Genomic DNA, 25,475 nt, shown 5'->3' on the forward strand with positions numbered 1-25,475 from the left:
CCCTTTCAATACTATCCTCAAAGTACTTGGAACCTGTTATTTCTTACCTAAACATCCCCAGACTTAACTCTCGGTCCAAAAAGCAGTCACCCAAATGCCAGACTTACCCACAGTTGTTCGTCCCCCCTAACCCTGAGAACTAACTTAGTGGGTATCTTTATAAAAACAGAATAGAGTTTGTCCATGACTCAAGGAATCCTGGACTAGCACTTGCACTGGGATAAGATGTACACCAGTCTGAGATGTCCAGGTGAATGCATGCAAAACATGATGACTTGATTCTGGAAGACTGTATTGTAGACAGAGGCCAGGGTGTAGGAAACAGGCTTGCCATGCATTTGTCTCATTCTTGCACAGAACTTGATATTTGAGGTTGTTAAATATATAGATTTGACAAGGTAGGAAGCTAGATAGAACATGTTTTATATTATACTTTAATAACTTGATTTAGAACTTTAAAACATATAGGCATGTGTTTTATGGATCATTTGTACTCCTGCTCTGAGTCCTGCAAATATTTGTGGACAGTCGCTGACTTTTGTATGAACCAAACAATGAGGTATTATGTTTCTAAAGCAGGAGTTAAGTCTCGTACAAATTTTCTTACTTAGTGGCCTCACTAATTAGTGAGAATGAGTAACATCACTAATTCTCTAATAAAAATGCAATAACAAATAATAAGTTTATAGGAGATGAATTGCCTGTATAATGTGAGAATAAAAGAATTTTTCACTCTCATATCAGAGAAGAGAATAACTGTTGACAGTACTAACTTATCAAGATTGATGAGTTAAGGCTTTGTGGGGAGTTATTTGCCCATGAAAATGTTTATTTACCAAGCAAAGCAAAGAGGGAGCTATATTTGGCTTATTTTTATTACTTTTCTTCATTAGAATGAAATCAGACTGATATGCAAAATGCTAATCTTACTGTTTCAAGTTAAAGATGAGTGTGGCCATACTTATTCAACTTTCATTTCAAGAACAGAGATAAATGACGCTATCATTCATTGACAGGACTTAAGAGACCTTCTTTGAATTCTTTCAGTATTATGTACCTTTAGATCTTATCATGCATATGGACTATTTTATTTCCCCTAGCTTCATTCAGACCAAGATAAAGGAGATGGATCACTCAAATATATTTTATCTGGAGATGGAGCTGGCACTCTTTTTATTATTGATGAAAAAACAGGTGACATTCATGCCACAAGAAGAATTGATAGGGAAGAAAAGGCCTTTTATACTCTACGTGCACAAGCTATTAACAGAAGAACTCTGAGACCAGTAGAACCAGAGTCTGAGTTTGTGATCAAAATCCATGATATCAATGACAATGAGCCAACCTTCCCAGAGGAAGTTTATACAGCTAGTGTTCCTGAAATGTCCGTTGTAGGTAAGTTTATTTATAGCATTTATGATGGTTTTGAAAAGTTATAAAAATACATACCAAGAAATTCATAATTAATTGAAATCACCTTTAATTCTCTACTCAGAGTACATTTTCTATTTTCTAATGTAGGAAATGAGCCAGAAATAAGATAAATCGTTTTTCACTTCCTAAGATTTATAAGCTTTTTATAATACAAATGGACATTTACCTCTAAAATCTGAGAAAATACCATTGAGCATCAGTAGAAAATTATGAAAAGATATAATGTTTGTCTCATAGATTTGAATATCAGGTGTGTTCAACCCTAACCCCAATTATAAGTACATTGAGAACACCATAGATGTGTATGTATGTGTATGTGTATATATATATATACACATATATATGTATGTATGTATATATATATATATATAGTCTTTGCCTATATATTCTAGTCATAATTTGCTTAAAGAGTTTACCTGAATTGTCTACATAATACATGATGGAAATGATTATATCTAAATCTTTCACATTGATTGTTCAAAAAATCCTTTCTCTATAACATTATTTATAAAACTACTGTTATCAATTTCATATTCAAATAAACCAGTTGAAAATCCATAGCTAATGACATGCTCATATAGAATTACAAACTTGGGTTGTGGAAAAATCCTCAGGCACAAAACATAAGAAAACAAGAAGTATAATACTCAAGAAAATAAAATTTCTCTTTTCAATGCAAATAAGTGGATGTTTTATTTATAGGCAAAGAAAGTTGACAGTTTTTTTTTATTAGATAGTGTATGACAGATAATTAAATACCAGGAAATTATGATAACATTTTTAGAGGTAGATATTTTCGAATTAAGTAGAATAGTTTCATTGTTCAAATGTGAGAGAAGTTGAATAAACTGATGAAACAATTCTGATACTTTTAAAAATAACACTCATAATATCAAATTTCAACACTGTTTTTCAAAAGCATTGTTCTGGGATTATTATTTAATATTTACTTCACTAAATCCCAAGGACTTTTAGCAATCGCCTTACTATAAAGCCCTTCTAAATATCTTGAACTTTATTAAATAGCTTTTAATAGTTTATGGAACTTGGGATCATCTTGGATTGTTTCTAAATTTAGAATTTAATCTATTCATAAAATTGTATTGTAGAGCAGATGTTAATTATTTTTATAGTTAATTAGTGGAAAGAGGGGGAAGAAGAACACACTTACTCCTTTGTGATTAGATATGCCCTTTACATGAAACAAATCTATTATGTGAAAATTAAATATCAAACCTGAGCATTTGAAAGGTGACTACATTTATTATTATCTGAATGCTGTAGCATTACCTATTGCATGCTTAAAAATCCACCTGTTGGCTAACTAAATATATTGTTGAATTCAGAGTTTCCCTGTAACAACCCTCCATACACAATTTTCATCAAGTTATAGATGAATGTTTCTTTAAGAGGTCATTATTAAAGCCAAAAATCATTTAAGTCTTCCATGAAAACCAGTGCTTTTGCTCCTCCTTCTGGTACTGTGCAGAACTAAGCTGAATTTGGATACTTCAGGTACTTCTGTGGTGCAAGTCACAGCTACAGACGCCGATGATCCTTCGTATGGGAACAGCGCCAGAATCATTTACAGCATACTTCAAGGGCAGCCATATTTCTCTGTGGAGCCTGAAACAGGTCAGGAATCATGAATCAGTGTTTTATTAATTTGATAATCTTAATGTTTTATAAGTAGAAACATGGAGAAAAGAGAGCAAAACCTTAATATTAACATTCACAGAAGAATGAGGCTGCTACTCTTAAAGATTTAAGACATAAAAGAGGAGGGCCTCCCTGGTGGCCTAGGGGTTAAGTCTCATCGCTATCACCCCTATGGCCTGAGTTTGATCCGTGGCCAGGGAGCTGACCTACATGGCACAGCAGACCTCTTCTGTTTCCCCGCGGCTCCCCTCAGTCGTGTTTTTCAGTGAACCCACCTCCTCTGCTCCCCACTCTGTCACTGGTGAGTTCTCTTACCCTTGTCCCCCCACACCTCTGGCCTGTACCCTAGATCTTCTACACATACCATAACACACAAAAAATATATTAGAAATAAAAGGTGAATGATTGAATGAGCTAAAAAAACATACTTTTTCTATGTTTTCACATGTGGTTTTAGGTCACGGTGACACATAGAGTATTCTTTAGGAAATAGAAAAACAACATAAACTGTAAAACTATTTCTAGACAATAAAAGTGAAAAGAAAAACACTTGGTCTTTCAGAAATCACTAAGGCATCCAAGTTGTGGGCTATTTAATCAACTAATAATTCAAATTTTATTGAAGATTACAGACAATTTTGTATCTTCTTTAAGGTATCATCAGGACTGCTTTACCAAACATGAACAGAGAAAACAGGGAGCAGTACCAAGTGGTGATTCAAGCCAAGGATATGGGCGGCCAGATGGGGGGATTATCTGGGACCACCACGGTGAACATCACGCTGACAGATGTCAATGACAATCCACCTCGCTTCCCCCAGAGTAAGCTGCCTTTGGTACTTTCTGCAGGGCAAAAGCTTTATAGTTGGGGGGAAAAAAAAGGGAAAGAGAAGAAAAATATCAATTGTCAATCACTGAATTTAAAACACATGGAAAATGTGCCATAAAAATGGGGGAAAAAGGTATATATGCTGATGAAATCATTGCTATTAAAAGATAAAAATTAGATATTTCAAGCATATTTTGTTCAGACACGCACATAAATGTGTATATTCTATATCTGTGATTGTAATCTAAGAGGTAATTCTCAGTGAGCAAAAGAAAATAAGGTTTTATTGGAAAACAAACGAAGGCATACTTCTACAATGAAAGTGTTTATTTCCACTTAGTATTTAATAAGGAGGATCCTAACTCAAGGGTAAAATTTTTCAATAAAAATCTAATTTGATGTATTATAAGAACTCAAAGGGCTACATAGGGAAACCTTACAAACTAACCGGAATTGCATTTAGTACCATGGTGTCAGACTTGTATTTAAAATGTCTGTATTTGGAATGACAACCAAACTAAAACATGTGTATTCCTGATCTTATTTATGGATCCATTTTGTGTTATAGAATTAACCCTTCAAATTCTCAAAATAGGTCGATAATAGGTTAAGAACCATTAGCTTCTCACCATTTAATACAGGTATTTATTCTCCTTTCTAATGTAAATCTGGAGGACATGCAAGTTGAGAGGCTTATTTTAGGTTTCAATGTACACTCCCAAGCCACATTCTGGTTAACCAATAGTTTTCTATTATCAAGAATGTGCATGAAATGCAGACTCTAGGATATTTATGTCCTTAAATTTTAGCACAAGCTGTGTATTTATTTCTAAAGTGATCACCTAATTTTCATTTATTTAGGTTTTTGTTTTGAATACCTTTGTGATAAAGATGAAAGTGTGAAAAGAAGTGTTCTTTTTGTGTGATATTAATGTCTTTGCAGCAAAGACTATTACGTAGAATTCCTCCGGTATGGTAGTGGCTGCCCTGTGGATAGCTCAGTAGCAGACTGTGGAATATTCCTGCCTAAGTCCCATTGCTGCCTTCTTTATCTGGTAACCCTTCCACCTAAGTCAATTAATAGACCTCAGTGTCATTCTGACAAACTGAATAGCTGTGCATACTCCAACGAATGGTGTAAGACTAAATAATTTAAAGTCTATGAAACACTTGACTCAGTGGCTGGCATTACTGCATTTCTGCCCTCAACAATGTTGATTTGTGCAAAGAATGTAAATTTCCCTGCAGATTGACTAATCCAAGTCCACCATTTCCCAATATGCTTCATCTGTCAAAGATAAACGTCCCAGTCATTTGAAGAGGACGGAAAGTGAAAACTCAGGTGTCCTTCATTGTCTAGTTTATTTTATTGTGTGGATCTATAACAGTCATTCTTAGCATCAATTTTACGATCCTCCGCAGACATTTGACAGTGTTTTGAGACATTTTTGCCTCTCTCAATTGGGGAATACTATTGGCACCTAGTGGGCATAAACTAGGAATGCTACTAAATGTGCTTACAATTCATGTGATAAAGAACTACCTGACCCAAATGCCAATAGTGCTAAGGCTAAGAAATTGTGATATTCTCTGTAAGTAACAGTTGAAGTCAACCAATGAATTCATTGGTTGAAACTAGAGAGATGAATTTTGTAAAAAACAAACAAACAAAAAACTCCTAATTTCATTCCTATCACCTTTTAATAATGCAGAAAAGGCAGCTTAGACATAAGTAGATACTGACCACAGATAAGGTCTTGGCCTCTTACTGAATAAAAAGGAATATGTGTGTGCCAAGAGCAGAAGACAGGATTGGGTCTCACTCGAGGAGTGAAATTTCATTTGAACACCTCAGGATGGACTAAACCCAGACATGCAGGCATGTGACTCTCCAAGCAGAGAGATCACATGTGAAAAACCCTGATGTTGGAAAATGAATACTGTAAAATCTGAAGAAGCACTGTGGCAGGATCATTGCAAATAATGAGGAGGTCAAGAGATTAGATCACATCAGATCTGATCAGATCAGGTTAGGTTAGAGAACTCTAAACTCACAGGAACATTGACAATAGTAAAGTTTTACTGGTATTAACAAACACATAACTGAGTCCCTAACCAAAGTTGTCATTACAGTCTTGTAGTTTTAAGGTATATTAATCCTTGCCCCTTAGTATCATTGTAAAAGAAAAACAATAGATTAGGTTATTGTATACTTGCAAGATGAAGTTGCAAAGAATTTTTGGCAATTTTGCTGTAGATTTTAAATTCTATTTTTCACTCCCCAAACAATATCTCTGTTGAAATTATTTCAGAATTTTGGATTATTTCAATTGATTTAAATTAATGAAAAAACAGTAAGTCATCAAAAAATCTCTTACTTTGTAGTGATAGGCACTGTGTTTGCAATGAAGGACATGAAGACAATTTAGTTTCAATGTATACTCCCAAGTATACACTGAAGATAAATAATTCTTGGTACCTGATATAAGGGATTTATTACCTAGCATGGTAGAGAATATTTCAACATGAAGGAATAAGTGTGGCAAAGGAGTTATGCATAGAATGGAATGGCTGAACAAAAAAGCAACTTTTATCCAAATAGTGGAGGTGGAAAAATGTGTGCATCCTTTACAGTGGGTGCTTTTTTTGTATAGACTTACCTCTTGATCTAAATCCTTTCTTAAAATGAGTACTTAAACTGCTATAAACCATAAGGATAGGGAAAAGAGAACTGATGTGATTAGAAATTAGCAGTTACCGATTTGTGAAAAGGCATATTCTGTGCAGGAAGAATAAGAAAGAAATGATAAAGGACACACTTCAAATTGATGGTGAGGATTGTGGCTTGTGATGATTTACAGATAAGAATAATGTTCGTTTTTCTGTAGTATTCATTGTTATATATTTCTGTGATTTCATAACGCTAAGCAAAACAACATGAAGGGATGCAAAGGACAGAAGTGAAAATTGTTTCAACGAAGTCTAATGCAATGAGCACTAAATATAGCAGCTACTGGGATATCCATGATGGGGTAATTGTGGGCCATCTTTTCTAATAGGACTTAGTATAAGCTGGGAGTAAAAGGTTGAGGAGTGAAGGAAAGGCAACAAGAAGATTGAAGAAATAATACCTTTATATTAAGAATCTGAGATGAACAAGAAAATAAAATAATAAAGGAATATGTTGTAGTGATTAAATCTTAGGTTAAGAGCGGATCAGTAGATAATTTTTGAAAACCTCTAATATCTAGACTCTAACTAGAAATTAGACTACAGTGGCCAACAAAGGTCCTGAGCTCTTGATGAAGGTGTAGACAATGAAGTGATAACCAGATAAATGGATAATATGTCTATAGTATGCATTATGTGATAAGACCAGAGAATGACAGGAAAGCTATTTTAGGAAGAAGGCATAGAGAAGTCTTCTCTAAGGAAGACTAAACATTTCAAAATCTTAAAAATGTATAAAATAGGTCATTTGTTTTCTCAAGGTCTTAGTATGATCATATAAAGTATTTATAGTATAACAAGAAATAAAGCTGCATATACAAAATGTCCTCAATAGTAACTGTAACATAGAATGTAGTCTTAGTAGATAATAGCTGTTTCCCTTCCCTTTGCTTCTCAAGGAGTGTGTTTAAAGTTTCTAATCTTATTGTTTTCTTGCTCTGATGCCATGTTGCTGTTCTTTTATGGCCAACCAGAAGTTAATAAAAGCACCTTAAGCCTGGAGAGACCTATAACCTCAGCAGCCACAACAAAATGAATGTACTTACCTCATGTGAACAAATGAATTCCAATTTCCCTGCTCTCCAAGCAATCAAACATCCAACAATCCTTGAATTTTGCTAACATAATAAAATGTTATACTTCTTGACCATATATCTAACTATCTGGTGTTCCAACTTAAATATTTTAGTCTTTTTCACCCCATTTTCTTCCTTCTTTCCCTAAAATCAGAAAAACAATAAGCTTCTTAGAAAAGGTCTATGAAAAGATTAAATTACATGAATCTGTATGTTGTAGGTCTTGATAAAAACCAACTGGGGCAAAGGATTTATGCCCAATACCCTTTAAAAAAAATCTCTAGGAAAATGTTCAATATAGATTTTCATCCAGACCAGAGTCAGTGATTAAGGAAGGTTTGAACTGCAGAGGGCATGCAAGTCCCTCTTCTTTGCCTTAATACAGCAGAGATTAATATCGTGTAATATGATTCTCAAATCCATTTCTTATAAAAGTATCAGAAAGCAAGGTCAGGCCTAGAGAAAAAAGAGTTTTCAAGCAGTTATGCTGATGCTCAGGGTCCTAGCCAAGCAGCTGCTGGCTCTAGTTCTTGGATGGGGCAAGAACACAAGAAAAAAGAAGGAAACTAAGTATCTAAGACTCAGATAAAACATTTCTATTCACAAATGAGTCCACTCTAAAGCATAGTTCAAGAAGACCATTTCTTTATTCACATATAGTTGCTTTCCCATATATCTTATAATAAAATAAAAGAGAAAAGACAGAGATCTCGAGAAGATTATTTTTAGTCTATTTAACAGTGGATCTGGGCTCCTGAGAAATCCAGTTCTCATGTGTATCATATGCCTCAGGTATTCAGCATTGAGTGACAGATATGTTTGCACACAGCTTAGGTGGACAAGCGGAGTCAGGTACCAGTAATGAGCACATTCATGTAATGTCTGCTCTGCTGAGAATTTATGAGGTGGAGGAATTTTATAAAATACAAGCAAAATATCATATGATTAAGTGATGGTCTTTTGTATTTTACCCTCTTGAAACAAGTTTGAAGATATTATATATATAATATACATATATATGCACATACATACATATATGAAATCAATATCAAAGTTATGAGAATTTGATATAATTATTAGGTAAACTTCCAGATATTTCCCAAGTCCACCTGAAATAGTGAACTTATTGCTGTCTAGTACATTTATTGCCATCTATTATTGAGAATAGTAGCAAAAATAAGTTTTTCACCATTTGGCTGTTACTTCTGAAAATGTATATACAATTTCTCATGGGATCTTTTTATGAATGTCAGTTATAGGTGATAGGACACTTTGGGTGTGCAAATAAACTTAATGAGAGTGATTTTCTGAGGATTTTTGATACCACATTTTTATGTTTGCCATCAAAATTATTTCTAAAGATTATATAAAACTGCAGGCAACTCAGAGGCAATAGTAAGCAATTTCAGAATCACACAGAGTCTAAAAGGAACTAAAAGATTTCATATCTATGTTTGTTTTTCTTGTTTTAGCTGAATAAACTTGGTTGACTACTGATTTTACTTAACCCATTAATTGGATTAATGTGTATTATGTGGGGATTGCCTAAATGTAAATGAAATAAATCAGCCATATTAAAAATAATATCAATAGGGACAGAGCTTATAGCATGCATAAAACATCTATTAAATATAATTCCAATAATAATTAATTTAATCTTTATAACATCTGCATGAAGAAGATAGTGCAGTTATCAATTCCTTTTTATTCATAAAAAGAAAATCACTTTTTTTCATGGTTCTAAACTAGGAAAAAAGTAAGAGTCAGGTCAAGACACAAAAAAACCAATGCTTCTATCCTGTGTAGATAATAGGAACAACTTCAAGTGTGGCATACTGAATTCTTAATATGTCTGTACATTTTGATACAGACACAGGACAATCAAACCTTTACTGGCTGGTGGTTTTGCAGTGCCTAGTACTAAACATGAATGACCCTTTTGCTGGGATTCTCCTGCTACTTGAACAGATAAATAAACAAGTTTTCACAAGACAAGGTCTGAAAAGGAAATGTCTATATGATACATACATAGGGATTTAAGACACTTGCATTCTCAGAGCTGTGAGACTATCATAATCCTGCCTAGTACAAGAGAGATTTGATTTAATAAGTGCTGATTTTCGCTTTGTAAATAGAGTCAACCTCCCCTCTACTGGGGATTCCAAGGTAATGTAGGCCCCAGGCTGATCTGCATATTTTAAAATTATCAAGCACATTTCAGCTAGAGCAGTAGTCAGGTATGTCCCAAGGAAGAAGCTTTAGCATGAAAAAGAAGGGAATGAAATTTAAAATGTGTCTGTTTCTCTTTTTATTATCTGGAAAAAAATGAATACTCATATTCAAAAGTGCTTTTCTACAATTTGTATTGCTTTGATATAGCTGTGATTAACCACCAGGGTATCATTAGGTATTTGTAGGGTTCTTTCCCATAGCCCTAAAACCTACAATTTGTAAAAATTATAAAGAAATAATATCACTGAATCAGACCTTGATTTATTAGACACTAATAAAGTCACTCCATGTGACTTTAGTCTTAAAATGATATTTTTAAAATGAGAAGTGAGATACAGGATGTATTTGTAATTGGTTTGTATTTTTTATAGAGTCTCTCTCCACACACACACAAATACACATATAAGCCCCTTTATTTGTTTACATTGTAGTTTCTTTCACATTCAGACTCTCTTTTTTTTATTGCCTGATTTTGTGTCTATAGTTTGTGTGCATAAATGCATAAATATAAACACACATATATATATGGATGTTTACATATACACATTCATGTCTCCATATGTATATAAACTTATGTGTACAAATACTATTGGAGCAAGATGCAATAATAGTCATGTTATAATTGTCAATGAAAGCCCAAATCATACAATGCTAAACATTTCAGATGTCAGGGAGTAGGAGAAGAAAAATATCATGTAAGAGTTTTCCAGGTAGGAAAACAAAGAGCTTTGGGGCATAGAGAACTTTGTTTGGAGATAGACTACGATGAACAAAGGCAGTGTCAGAAAATGTGTGTCATTTGATAAGACTATACCCACGGTTGGAAGAGGGATTGTGAGAGATAAAAAATGGAATTGCAGGCAATCTAAGCAGTGAAAAAGACGGCTACAAAAACAAAATACCATGTATATTACCTAAGAGACCAATTTTTAAAAGAACACCAGGAACAGTTCTTCATTTTGACTAATTATTTTGGCAGCAATGAAGTAAATGGCTTGGATTAAAAAAGCAAGTGTTGAGAGTCTTGGAACTAACTAACTCTGACGAGAGGAAGGATTTGAGGTATATTTAGGTGAGTGATACAAGGACTTAATAATTAGGCAGGTAAAAGGTTTGAAGGAAAGAAGTAAGCAAAAGATACTTTCTTGCTTTCTTCTGGAAGAGTTTGTTTGAAGAGAGAGACAGGGATTTCAGTTCAAGTTGAACAATTTAAATTGAGATATGTGCAGAAAGATAAAGGACTTCAAATGTCTAGTAGATAGTGAAATATGATCTGAGATGCACATGATCACAGCTAGACTAACTGAAGAGTAATAAGACTGAGGAAGTGCACAATTTTCCATGTCTGATTAAAATATATAATTCTCTAAGAGACATATAAATTATATAAAAATCTTCTTGGAACTTTCTAATTCCCATTGCCTTAAACATTTGACATTTTTGCATAGTGAGATTCAAAGTCCCTTTGTTTTATGGTATTTTCTAGAATAGTACCTCTGGACAGGTATAGCTATAGTGATATAAAATAAGCTGTGTAGATATGTTTAGACTCAATCAGGCTGCTCTTACAGACTTTTTAGTATACCTACAATTTCAGGTGAGACACATTATTAAGAAACTGAGCACTTGATATAATGGTAATATGTTTATGAATGACCAATTTAAGATTATCTTAACCTCCCCCAATCCTGTATACTTTTTTTATGTTTCTATTCATCAAATCGTGTGTCTTTTGATGACAAGTAACTTGGAAACAATTTCAAAGTCATGTATCAAGATGGATTCCCCTCTCTTGAGATAATGACAGTTTCTCTAAAAATCTTTGTCCTGTTCCTTAGCTGAGTGGCATAAACAGGAAGCTAAGACTTCGTGCAGCAATCTAGTTTTGCTCTAATTTAACTTAAATGCCCAAAGCTAAGTTGGTTATTATGTCTCCAGAGCTCACAAATTTAGGTTTCTGTTTTTCCTCTGGTGAGTCTTCAATTCCAAAGCTTCAATCCTTTGTCTGTCTCTGGTGTGACTTTCAGCTCTCCTTTGCTTTCTCCTAAACACCCATTTAGTATTACATAATTTCCTTAACTACTCTGCAGTTTCCTCCAAGGAACTTTATCTTGTTTTTAATTTCTTCCTGTTAAGCTCATTAAAAAGCATCTTTTAACATTATACAATGGAATGGTATATAAACATGCATAATTGTGTCATTTTTCTTAAAGCAAGTATTGTTTGAGATTATTTTGCAGCATAGAGATGTTACAATAAGATTACACCCAAAACAAATAAAAAAATTAAACAAATGCTAAATTATTTTGTTGATTCATATATGACATGCTTTTTTTAATCTCAACTCTGGCAAAGGAGAGAGTTCTTATGTAAATGTGAATAGAAACAAGGACAGGCAACAAAGGAAAAGACAAATTATTTCTCTTTGAACCTCACTGTTTTTTTTATCAACAAAACAAAGCAGCAGTTATTTGTTGCCAGTCTCCAAACCTGAATTTGCCCTCATTGCCCTCACAGTTGTTATTCTGGCATCTCTTCTGTTGTTCTTAAGGATGTCATCCTGTCACATCTTTCACTTTGCCAGCTTATATCATTCTCCAAGGTCTCTTACATGAAGCTGTCAATTATTTCTATTTCCAGTACACAATTCTACAGTGTTTTTAATATTCCAGTGCAGAGGTCTTATTGATCCAATTTTGGATAGAATCAGTGATCTGGAATATTTAGCCTTGAATTGTAAAAATCCAGAATGACACCAAACTTATTTGAGATCTTTATAATAATAAAAATTCAGGTGTTGTGTGAGATTGCCAATGACAGTCTCAAAGGACACTTGTTTTAAGGAGTCATGTATTTAACCTGTCCTTGGGAAGCCGTCTTTGCAATATTATCTTTCAGATTTTTACTTCTAAATACAGCTTTCTGTATGTGATGCAGAAGTGGAAATTACCTTTCTCTGCCTCATGTCCATGGCTTTGTACTTTAGTTGATAACCGAAGTAAGAATATATACACTAGGAAGAAATATTTATCTACCTTGAAGATTAAAAGAGAAGCAGATTATTCAACCTGACACCTGAGAATGAATTTAAAACAGCTATAAATTGGAACTGATAGGAAAGGATACCACATAATTAAAGTTCCATCAACTGTAAGATAAAAAATAAGAAGCATGCAAATTGATGTCTTTAGGAAAAATGAAAGGTAAGATGGGTAACAGGCTTTGCTTTGTCAGTGTAGGTATAACAATCTATGTCTCTTTTTGGTCCCCTCCTGCTGCTCCCCTACAAGGTAAACCCCCAAGCAGACTCTTAATTAAAGTAATATCAGTTTGCTTGACAAAATAGGACACCTGTGTTCCACAGAATCATCTTAGAAATCTTTTTAAAGGTATGAATAAATAACCCCTTCATGCATTTGACTATAGAAATGCATTTTTAAGTTTTGAAATAGACCTAATAAATCTTATGCCCAAGTATAGACCATTTCCAGTGAGAGAATTATCAAGTATATATATGGTAGTCACTGAATAAATATTTATTGAATGAATTATTAAAGTTCTCTTATAATCAAAATAATTGTGAATGTACGCATGTGTGTAAATATACCATATATATTTATAATATAGTTGTTTGAATTAATGAACAGAAAAACTAAATTTTCAGTGAGCCCTCTATATTCATAGCGTCCACATTTATAGATTCAACCAACTATGGGTCAACAATACATACTATGCAGTTAAGCCTATAATGGCTTTGTCTCTACTGAACATGCACATACTTTTTCTTGTTATTATACACTAAGCAATGCATTATAACAACTATTTCCATAACATTTGCATTGTATTTAGCATTGGAAGTAATCTAGAGGTGATTAAAGTATAGGATAGGATGTGTTGGTTAGATGCAAATACTATGCATTTTTGTCAATGGACTTGAACATTCCTGCATTTTGGTCTCTGCATGAGACCTCCCCCCGCTGTTGAGTACTGAAGAATGACTGTACTATTTTGATGGATGAGTTTAATCTTAATCATGGCTTTTCTGGAAAGCATGGATATCTTGAAATTGCTTTCATGAATGTCTTAGGGGAAAATATACATGTCTCTGCATATATGCATAATAAACACACAAACCACTCATACCCCATCATAGGTGTGTATGTATAGCTCTTCCAACTAATTACTGTGGAATATAGTATATATAACTTAAGCTTATTATAATATGAACCAATGGAACATGGTTGTTTTGTAATGTAGTCTCAGAAAATTAACATGAAAAAAGCCTATTCTAATCAAAATGAAATGAGGTTTATAATAGAGATAGTCTCTGTACCAACCAAAAAAAATAAAATGAAGTGATAAATAATTTTGGCTCCTTATTCAGAAAATTAAAAAGACAAGTTGAATGCAGATTATCAGAATCTAGGTATATGCCTAAAAATACAGGAAATCTCAAGGATGTCCAAGCTAAAAATTAAAAGTGGGAGAAAAAAATTCCCAGAGACACATCACAGTGAGTGACAATACTCACAGTGACAGTAAATAGAACAAAATGGTTCTTTTTCTTTTATTCTCTGTCTCTCTGATTAAAGGAGATCCATGACATGAAAACTTTTTACCATAATTTGATAATCTTTTATCAGCCAGAACTTTTTCTATTTAACTATTTTTGAAAATCACTTGCATCAAGGTATTAAATTCAAAAAAGGTTTTTCTAAATGGTAAATATCCATTCCATTCCTTACCGATAACTATAATCCTACAGAAAACAACTTTAAATGATATTTTTCCAAGTTCTTCTATTTTAAGCTACAGTTCTCAAGTAATATTTCTTCTTATTTGCTCAAATAATTTTACACATTACTTGGGCCTCCCCGATGGCGCAGCGGTTGAGCTCTGGGTTGCGAGGCTGCCTGCGGCCTCTGCGGCGCTGGTTCGATCCCTGGCTGCTCCCCGGCCACCAGAGGAGGGTCCCACATGGTGTGCAGACCTCTCCTGCCGCCCGCTGCTCCCCTCAGCAGTGTATTTCAGTCCTTCTGCCTGCTCTGCTCCCCGCTCAGGCTCTGGTGAATTCTCTCACCCTCCCGCGCTTCTGACTGTACCCAGTGCATGTGTAAACAAAACAAACATAAATAAATAAAACATGCCTCTATTAAAAAAAATAATAATAATTTTACACATTACTTTTTGGTTTCCTTTCATGATGATGAAAATGGAGCTCAGCAACATCTTAATCTGTTCTCCCTTAAATACAATGTTATCTTTTTTTTTTCAGTTTCTCTACAACTTTTTTTCTGAGTTATATTTTCTAAGATATTACAGATTTGTGCTTTCACTTGTACAGCCACTGCTTTTTTTTTTTTTTTTGTTAATCCTACCCATGTATCTTTATTTTGGAAGCATTCAGAACTGCAAACCTATAGCCCTCAGTATTCCTGTTCCAACAAGATTGATGAATCTCAGAAGCTCAGGAAAATCTCCCATCCCAAGCATTTCTGTTTTACCTTTATAACTTGGATACATAGTTTTCTGAAGCTGATGCATTTCTACATCTTGATTTAACTCCTTGTTTTCCTGAAATATATCCTTCTTTGGACTCTTTAAAATCCAAAGGGAGCTAAATAGGTATAGTGAAAAGCTACCTCAATTGACTTATCATACTTGATAATTAATGGTGGTCAAAGTGAGCATTCAATGTGCAAAATTATTTTATGATCAATTTAGTAATTATATAAATCATAAATATAATTATGAAAATAATAAATTTTAATTTGATATTTGTGAGTATATAGGTTTTATATAAATATCAATTAAGTCATCCATATATTTTATATTTATATTGTTAAGTATTTCATGTATTTGCAATATTTCTTGGTCTGGTTGCCTGATCATTAATTGAAAAAATCAGTACAATTGTATTTCATATATACTTTAGATTTGAAAATAGATAATCATGGTAGTGGAGATTTTAACAGAAACCAGATTTTACAAGTCATTTACAAGTCTTTTATAACACAGGTGAGGAAATGAAGAGTTTATCCTAACATGAATAATAAGAACAGTGATACAAATTTTATATTATGGAAAAGTTACTTCTTCTGTAGTGTAGTAAATCACTGGGTTGAGTTGCCATTTCTATAGGATTTCATTTTTAAAAGAATGTTCTTGCAGTAAGTAGGCTAAAGTTTATGATGCTCCATGGAAGAAGCATAGCGAAATAGAAATATATCAAAGGAAGAGTAAGTAGCTAGCTGTCAGGTGGTCTTGTGTATAAAATCTTGCATAATAAAATTGTATTAAATTGAAGTAAGAAAAGCATATTGGAAAAGCCTAAAGGAAACCAGTTTTATGGAGATTATTAGTTAAGTGAGTGAATGGTAGGACAAAGAAGTCAATATATGGAGGGTCATCCTTTGGGTGTCAATTTATTTTTAAGGACAGTGGAAACAATCAAAGAATTTTAAAGTTCTGAGTGATTATTGATATGTTAATGTTTTCAAAAGAGTAAAATGGCTGCACTGTGTATTGAGGTAGTTGAGATTTGATTGGACTTAGCCAAATATAGGAGTTCGTAAAGCAGGGGGAAGTTTCACATTACAGCATTTAAATAAGTATGTGGTCGTTAAACTCAAAGAAATATAATGGGCATGTGATAGTTAGGAAAAACCCAACTAAGTCCCTATTTTGTATTACATCATTGATAATACCAATAGATATAGAGATAGTATAATGCCTGACAGTTGTAAATGATATGAAGAGTGACTAGAAGAGGTATTTTCAGCAAAGCTATATTCAGCAGGTTGTTGCTGAAAGCTTCTGAGGAAGACATAGAAGAGCAGTGATTTGAAGGAAGTGAGCAAGATTCACTTTCATCCAAGGAAAAGGGAGCCTAGGAGAAGCAGCAGCAAAGGCAAGGAGAAACAATAAATCAGTAACCTATGAATGAGCTGAGAATTGCTTTCAATAGTTACCAAAGATAGATAAAAAAGGAATATGTAAGAAGGAGAATAGAAAACACAGACTAAGAGACAAGCTAGCGTGTGGTGCAAATGAATTTTAATGACATCTCCTAAGAAATGATGTCCCAAACTTAGCCACCGTAGGTACCTATATCAGTTTGTTAGGGCTGCCGTGACAAACTACCACAAACCATGTGATGTAAATCAACCAACAAAAATTTATTTGGTCATGGCTCTGGATGTTAGAAGTTCACAATGCAGCAGGATTTGTTTCTTCTGAGGTTTCTCCTCACCATGTATTATATACATGGGCTTCTCTTCCCAGTGTCTTCACCTGCTCTTCATTCTGTGCCTGTCAGTTTCCAAACCTCATATCAAAACACTGGTCAGATCGTATTAGCCCCACCCTAATATCTCCATTTAACCTTGATTACCTCTTTTAAAGGCCTGTGTAAATATTGTCACATTCTGAATTTCTGGGGGTTCAAGCTTCAGTATATGAATTTGAGGGGACATTGTTCCCCAAATACTCAGCCCATTAAAATGTCATATCCTCAGATTTGGGAAAATGTGCCATGGTTATATGGGGGTAGTGGGGTAAGAATTTTATATATGTGGCAGAAATGGCATGAGGAAAATGTATAGAGGAATGTAGAAAGCCTGGGGCAGCCTGACTTGGGGGCAAATCCTTCCTGGAAGTGACTAAAGGCAAAATACATTAGGAAAGACACACTCAGACAAAAGCATGACTGTCAAAGAGCTTTGCACTTTATTATGTATATTAAAGAGAATTACTTAAGGTTTATGAGCAAGAAGGTGCTATAATCAGAAGTGTGCTTCAGGTCCATTAATCTGTCAGTAATATGTAGTTTACGATCAGGTGCTAAAACATAAATCTCATTAGCAGTCGAGGCGATTCATGTTGGAAGCACATCCAGGTGCACCGGGCTTTAGATAAATCCTTGTTTTGCTCTGACATAGAGAGAAGTTTGTCAGAATTTAGTATTTTTACACTGACACTGTGAAGGGCATCGTTGTATTTCTCCCACAGACTATCCTTTTTATTTTCTTCTGTCTCAAATAGAAATAGAATCCCTACCCATTATGGCTGATTTCAGGATATTTGTAATATTCCACTCTGCACCTGAAATAAGCTATGAGCAATAAGTAACTAAATAAAGGAAAAACAATTTAATGTAAATATTCCCTATAGAGTCCATGATCGGTTGTGATTGTGTAAACATGCATAGGTAGGTACATATCTGCACTTAATAAATGACCTCTAGTTACTTAGGCAAATACAGAAAAAGCAACCTACTCATTTTTAAAAATAGTTTCTTTAATATGAGATTGGTACTCACTATTCATAATATGCCCAGTCCAAAGTTCTACTATTTTTGATCCTAAACTTTAATTTAACATTATCCATATTTTATATATTCAATTTAATAATTGGTCAACATTTCGTGGAGAGCATAAGAGTGATAGGCTCTCTCGTATAAGAATCTCTCTCGCATAAGAATCTCTCGTATGCATTTTACCTTTGAATATTCTATCGAGAAATGTCTCTCCTGTCTGTTTCTTTTTTCTTCCTTTATTTTTTGCAGACACCATCCATCTTCGAGTTCTTGAATCTTCCCCAGTTGGTACAGCCATTGGCAGTGTAAAAGCAACTGATGCTGACACTGGGAAAAATGCCGAAGTAGAATATCGAATTATTGATGGTGACGGGACTGAAATGTTTGACATTGTAACTGAGAAGGACACACAAGAAGGCATCATAACTGTGAAAAAGGTGCCCAGAATCAGTATAAATAAAAATTTTCCTGTTTAGAGAGTAGAGATTTTACTATGTGCTGTGCACTCATGTGTTATCCACTCAGAAATACCAATATAATTTTCAACTGTAATTTCTATTGTGCAAAATATGAAGAACATAAAGCCAAAGTTCTTCTTGGACATTTCATCTCTGTTTTTGTTCATTGAAACATGAAACCTGAGATTTTAGAAAATTGAAAAGGCAAGTTTATATATGCATGATTTTATTTCTAATCCATGTTAATAAAAGACCCTATAATAACTTTGTTTTCTTTAAAAAAGTTTCAGCTAATAATGGCAATTTATCATCACAGTTGGAGGCATAAAAGGTAGCATGCCATCTATCCAGATGTATGAAGCAATAATTAGAGTTGCTAATAAAAAGAGACAGCATGGATTGGAAGATAATTTAATTGTTCACATTTTCCCTTCTGCTACATAAATTAAACTTTTCTGCTAACATATGCTCTGTGATACTGTTTAAAGGTAACTAGTTATTTTTTTATTGGAGAGTTAGTGTGATCATTATTAAAAAAAAAAAAAAAAACCTCAGTAAAATGTAGGTTCTAATGAAATGTCCTGAGCACTCTATATGTATAATGTAACCATGGGAACACTGGTCAATCATAAAATTCTATTTCTATTTCTATGAGATTCTATTGAAAAAACCAAGGTACTTAAAAACCCAAGGTATTTAACCAACTCTTATTAAATGGACAGTGACCTGCAAAGGAGAAAGCAATTTTCTTGTTTTTCAAATCTGGAAAGGGATAATTATGCAAATTGAACCTGCTGATAAAATGACTGAAGGAATCTGAATCAATGATGCCATGTTTTCTGTGAACAAACATACATTTTAGAGTGATTGAGAGGTGAGGCCTTGATTTTAATTTTGTGACAGTTAAGCTCTATCATTATTGATTCCCGTTTTTGTTTTATAATATAAAATAATTATTTTGCAATCAAAATTTTTCTCTTTATACAATGTCTAATATTAATGTTGAACAATTTATTAGTCTTCTAAATTTCATAAACCTTATGTAGTACCATAGCCCATTAAACTTAATAGAAATCTCACAACAAATTTAAAAAAACAATTGAGTTTTTTTACAGAGAAATTGAAGAGAAGCCAACATCTCAACACATACACACACACACACACACACACACACACACACACTACACCAGTCCGTTTTTTGTAATGAGTCATCACCTTATGCTCTAGGATTTAATAGCCACTCAATTTTTCCAAAATATAAAACTATTATTTTCCTGTATTTTGAAGTATTACATATTGAATACATTAAATAATAAAAGTTGAATCCTAAGTGATATATATATAAATTATTTTTATTACCTTTAATTATTTACAGTTAATGAATACCTTGACATAACACAACCAGACTTTAAAAATCTACTGTACCTTGGAAGGAACATTTAATTCAATTTACCTCACTCTAATTTGATGATTTATTTCATTATACAGCCTCTTGATTATGAGAGCCGACGACTTTACACTCTGAAGGTGGAAGCAGAAAATACCCATGTGGATCCACGTTTTTATTACCTAGGACCATTTAAAGATACAACAATTGTGAAAATCTCTATAGAAGATGTGGATGAGCCTCCTGTTTTTAGCAGATCCTCCTATCTGTTTGAGGTTCATGAAGATATTGAAGTAGGCACAATCATTGGTACTGTAATGGCAAGAGACCCGGATTCCACATCTAGCCCCATTAGGTAATTATACCTCTACTTAAGATGAAATGAAAGGAAATTAAAAAATAGAGACATCAAGAAATTTCACTTACAGTATTTAATGCTTTGATATATGAGTCTCTCTGTAAGTTGTTTATCCATGAGTAAGCACAGGTTTCAAGGAAACTGTCTCTGATTGTTGGTACAGGGCTTGCATAGGCTTCAGAGTTTACTCCAGTTCCAATCATGCCCTTTTGCCTGAAACCTGACACTTCTCCTGTGCTGTGTCTTTAAGATATGGGCTGTGTTGACCCTACTCTAGATAAGGGGCAATGTGTCAGCTGTGCAATCACAATACAATCAAGTCACTTTATTTGTGCCTTCAGGTTATTAAATAATATGTGAGTTGAGAGGATTTTTAGCCATTCAAAAGAATATAATTCCAGCAATGTTACAATGCAGTTATATTGTGATTTTGGAAATGCTCCTGTCTTTCTGCCTTCAAAGAAGGGTCAATTTTAGTCTATTTTGACTGTATCAAAAAAAATAAATAAATAGCGCATTCCAGAAAAAGTAGAGTAATTTTATTTTTTGATCTGCTTTTATATGGGAGTTTGGAAACATGAGATATGATAAACACAGGCAATGAGATTCAAATATTTTGTTGACATTTGTTCTATCATTTAAATAATATTCAGTCTCAAAAGAATTACTCACCTTCGACCGTTAATCCAGCATATGTTGGGATTTCATTTCTCTAATTCTCAACAGACTGATTTTACTTCTCCCTTGTACCACATGGACCAATCAAGCAAGAATTCAAATGGTTGGGTAATTTCCAAGCATTCCTCTCTGACTCCTTAGTATACAAAAGTAAGATGTTCAGAACTCTGAATTTAATGTACCATGTAACACTAGTTCCACTTAAAGTTAGAAATTTTACCTAAATCTTTTCTTATGTTCATTTACAACATCCCAGATTACAGACTGGCGGCAGAAACCTGTGCATGGTAATCATGGACAGCTCACAGCTGCTAGCTTGTCTTCCCATAAATGCCTCTTCCCCAATCCATTCATCTTTATGGAAATGGTTGAACTCCTTGATTTTTTTTTTTCCTTTGAAGTGTTTACATAACCAACATGCACATTTCATTTTCCTCACTGAACACACTTACCAACCATCCCATTGGCATCGCTATTAACTGACATTAATAGGCTATGTTCTCTGTTCCTGCTTTAAAAGATCTTTTTTAAGTGAAATATGATATATTTTTAGGAGTGTTCCATTCAAATTGTGTTATTATTGAGTGGCAAATAATCCATACCATGAAATAGATTTTGCATCTTCTTATATAGACTGGTGATTAGTATATGTCAAAATTGGCCTGTGGGTTTTTGAAACAAATTTAAAATATTTAATAAGGGCTCAAGTCTAAGGACAAGGAGTAAAGAAGACACTTACTTATACTACGTGCAGCAGTGTTAATAAATTCATTACTTTTTAATAACAGAGTCTATGCCATGAAGGTTATTGTATATTTGAATTTATGCTACTTAGGTGTAGAAAATGCAAATGAATATCCTTGAATGTTATTCTTCATAAGCCATGAAGATAGAAATGTATGTGAGTGTGTGTCTGTCTGTGTGTGTGCACATGCCAAAGAACATTACTTTGCTGATGCAATGTACTTATGGGATGGATCATACTGGACATTTTATAAATTATTTATATCATATATTATGAATGATAATGCAATAATCAAAGGGGTCTATTTAAAATGTGTCTTGAAAATAATTTTTAAAACAAAAATGAAAGTTAACACATATAATTCGTTAATAAAGTATTGGAAAATACATGTTTAGAAAAATTCAGAATCTCTGTAGCTTCAAGATAATTTCACAGTCTCCTAAATTTTATTATTATTTCTTTAAACCACAAGAAATAATTTAGAAAAAAACATATAAAACTGACATGGCAAAGATGATACTTTATATTGATTTGCATTAGCAGCTTCATATTGTTTTTCTATACAGATAAGGAACCTTATCATTTGCCAAAATGCCAAGGAATTCAGTAACTCTTTCACCATATCAGATATTAACATGTTTCTCAAGGAGTTCTCAGTGTGTTAGGAAAGAAGATTCAATATGAGAAATAATATCCATTGAGTGCCTCAGAACTCCAAGCATAATATGTGGTATTTTCATGTCTGATTTCCTTTTTGAGATGTAGTATATGGCAGAGATGAGTGGGCAAGGTATTTTACATAGAGAGAACTAATATTTTCTACTTCAAACAATTATGGAACACTCCAATCAGGAGGTGAACTCTATGTTGATTCTTTCAGTAGTACAATATTTCTTTTACATGGGGAAATAATTTGTGAATTATTCCATAGGCAGAAATATAGCATTTTGCTTTATTTGTGAATGGTAAAACATGTGGTTTGAATATAAAACTAAATTCATATTGTGTTAATAGTGAGGACTGGAATTTCTTAAGAAGATTTGTAAATGACTGTTCTGTTCTATTTGGAATTGATTTAACATAAAATCTAAAATAAGGACTCCTCAAAATTAAAATCATTTCAGCTGTATTGACAAGTTAAATTGTTCTTCTAATGCGATTTATTCAAAACCAGGCACAAGGATCATAAATGTCAATTGAATTTTGGAAATCATTAGAACACTAAAAGAGAAAAGAATTTTATGACACATTTTTAAAATTATTTTGTATGATTACACACAAAACATGCTTTAAAAATATTTCATTCCTTGAAATATTCTATTTCCTTTAAAAAATGGATGTAGTGACTTAGGAAAAGTTATACCATAATGGAATATTATTTCTGGTCCTGTCATTTTTATTTTATTTATTTTTTTAATATAGAGCATTAAATAAAACTTGGGAATTATGTTTGCTAACTCAAGAACGATAAAACATTTATAAGCCATTAGCATTGTGAATTGGCAGGAACCTATGATGGGGGAGGTACTATTTTTAACCTTGACTGAAAATTCCCCAAATAATGGGATTTGTGCATTTATATCAGACTCATTAATAAACCTGGTGCTAGGCTGTAGAATGGCACCCAACACAGTCCCTTTAATCAATTTTCAGTACAGTATGGACTACACCAAGACTTTATTTGGTAGAAATACATAAAAGGTCTTTTCTGAAACTTCCCTATTTTTAAAACATCTTTAGTTAAAATACACACATGTTATGGCTAAGAAATTAAAGCACAAGTTTTCACACCACGAATCTGCTAAGCCCAATCATAACCTCTCCTCAGAGGAAACTTAGGTTATCTCCAGTTTCCTCACTGAGAAAAAGAGAACTTCTGGGAATGATCTCTTGATTAGATTGCTGTAATGCCTCAGCAGAATCCTCAGTCACCTGCTGAGTCTGTTAGTAAAGTAACCACCTGTAAAGCCTGGGAAGTTCCCATTTTGTGGGAACAGATAGTAAACTCAGTTGAATGTATATGGAAATAGATAATAATTTAATAACACAAACATTCACAAGACTAATATTTGAATGCAGAGCGAAGTGCCAACTCATACCTAGGGAAGGTAAGCATGGGTGTGTGTGTGTGTGTGTTTGTGTGTGAGAGAGAGAGAGAGAGAGAGAGAGAGATAAATCAACAAAGCAGTCTGCATTCTAGATCAGTACTTGGTACTTTCTTGAAATAATGAGTGATATGTGTCTTATATTTCACCATTTTGTCCTGCAAACCATCAGTAATACTGCTGTCTATGATTTTGTTTATGGGTTTGTTTGGGTTTTTTTTTGCCCTCTGTGTTCAGATTTTCCTTGGATCGTCATACTGACCTTGACAGGATCTTTAACATACATTCTGGAAATGGATCCCTTTATACATCAAAGCCACTGGACCGTGAATTATCTCAATGGCATAATCTTACTGTTATTGCTGCTGAAATCAGTAAGATGAATTTTATGTATATATTTGATTGTATTAAATATATGTAGATCTTTTATATTAAATATTCTCATTGCACAAATGAATTTTAATTTTAATCTAAGTTTATTAAAAGGCTTTTAATGTCTTTTTTCATTATATATAAGAGAGAGGAAGAGAGAGAGATAACTATAGTTATCCATAAATCTATATGTAATATTAACAAATAAAATGATGTAGAATTGGGAACTTGAGATATTTTTATTTAGGAAAAGAGAAATGTATTAAATTTGTTGCAAAAACATGGTAAGTTAGAATCTTTGCTAAATGCCAGGTATTTATCAGTTAATTTTAGCAAAAACATGTAGGTAGACACTAGTATTTTTTTCTTTACATATGAAGAAGCAAGGTGTTGATAACAAGAGCTAACATTAAGCACTCTGTATTGGATATTAGTCTAAGAATTTTTAAATTATTTTCCTCTATTACTATTTTTATTAACCTCATTTAACAGAGAAGGAAAATAAGGCTCTGGGGATTTTAGTATCTAGTCCAAGTTACAATGCCAGGAGTAATAAAATTGGGATTTGAAACCAGTCGTTCTGTTTTTAAATCCTATTCTTGATTCTACACTTAAATGAAAGTTGCATCCAAATGAAAACAGGCAGGGTTAAGACCCAACATTACATCTGTCTCTAATTGTAAAAGTTGTTGCTCACACTCAAGATTTGCTACATTATTTACTGAGCCCATTATAAAATGAAAATATCTGTCCTCTTATTAAAAAATGTATAAAGAAATTTAACACGGTAACAGCCAAGCATTAAAACAAGGTAGGGTGAGGCCTTCTAAGGGGGAGGCTCTGTGCCAGGCGTGCCTGCTCACCCAAACCTTTTCATGGTGTCTGATTCCTGTCATGTGCTGCCCATGGCATAGAGCAACTTATGAACTGCTTTAAGAAGAAGCATTAATTAGGGAATGAATCATGGTGAACAACGAAGCCCATAAATTCAAGATCTGAAAAACTAAACTGAATTCACACACACACATATCAAGGTGAAGTTATTTGAAGTAACTGGAAAAAAATTGGAAAGCAGAACATGGTGACTGAATCAAC

General features: G+C 33.5%; 1 protein-coding gene across 1 annotated transcript in view; it reads left to right on the forward strand.

Moving 5' to 3' along the window:
- The window catches only part of CDH10 (cadherin 10), a 128,838-nt gene that overhangs the window by 84,507 nt on the left and 18,856 nt on the right, over window positions 1–25,475 (forward strand). Inside the window, exons 3-8 of the mRNA XM_037529178.2 lie at window positions 1,101–1,395; window positions 2,950–3,069; window positions 3,748–3,915; window positions 18,527–18,714; window positions 20,224–20,477; window positions 24,246–24,382. Of these exons, the coding sequence (XP_037385075.1) occupies window positions 1,101–1,395; window positions 2,950–3,069; window positions 3,748–3,915; window positions 18,527–18,714; window positions 20,224–20,477; window positions 24,246–24,382 (1,162 nt within the window). The remainder of the gene's footprint in view (window positions 1–1,100; window positions 1,396–2,949; window positions 3,070–3,747; window positions 3,916–18,526; window positions 18,715–20,223; window positions 20,478–24,245; window positions 24,383–25,475) is intronic.

The sequence above is a fragment of the Talpa occidentalis genome, unplaced genomic scaffold, assembly GCF_014898055.3.
Source record: "Talpa occidentalis isolate TD23 unplaced genomic scaffold, MPIMG_talOcc4v2.1 talOcc4.6, whole genome shotgun sequence".
In the NCBI taxonomy this organism is placed as follows: Eukaryota; Metazoa; Chordata; class Mammalia; order Eulipotyphla; family Talpidae; genus Talpa; species Talpa occidentalis.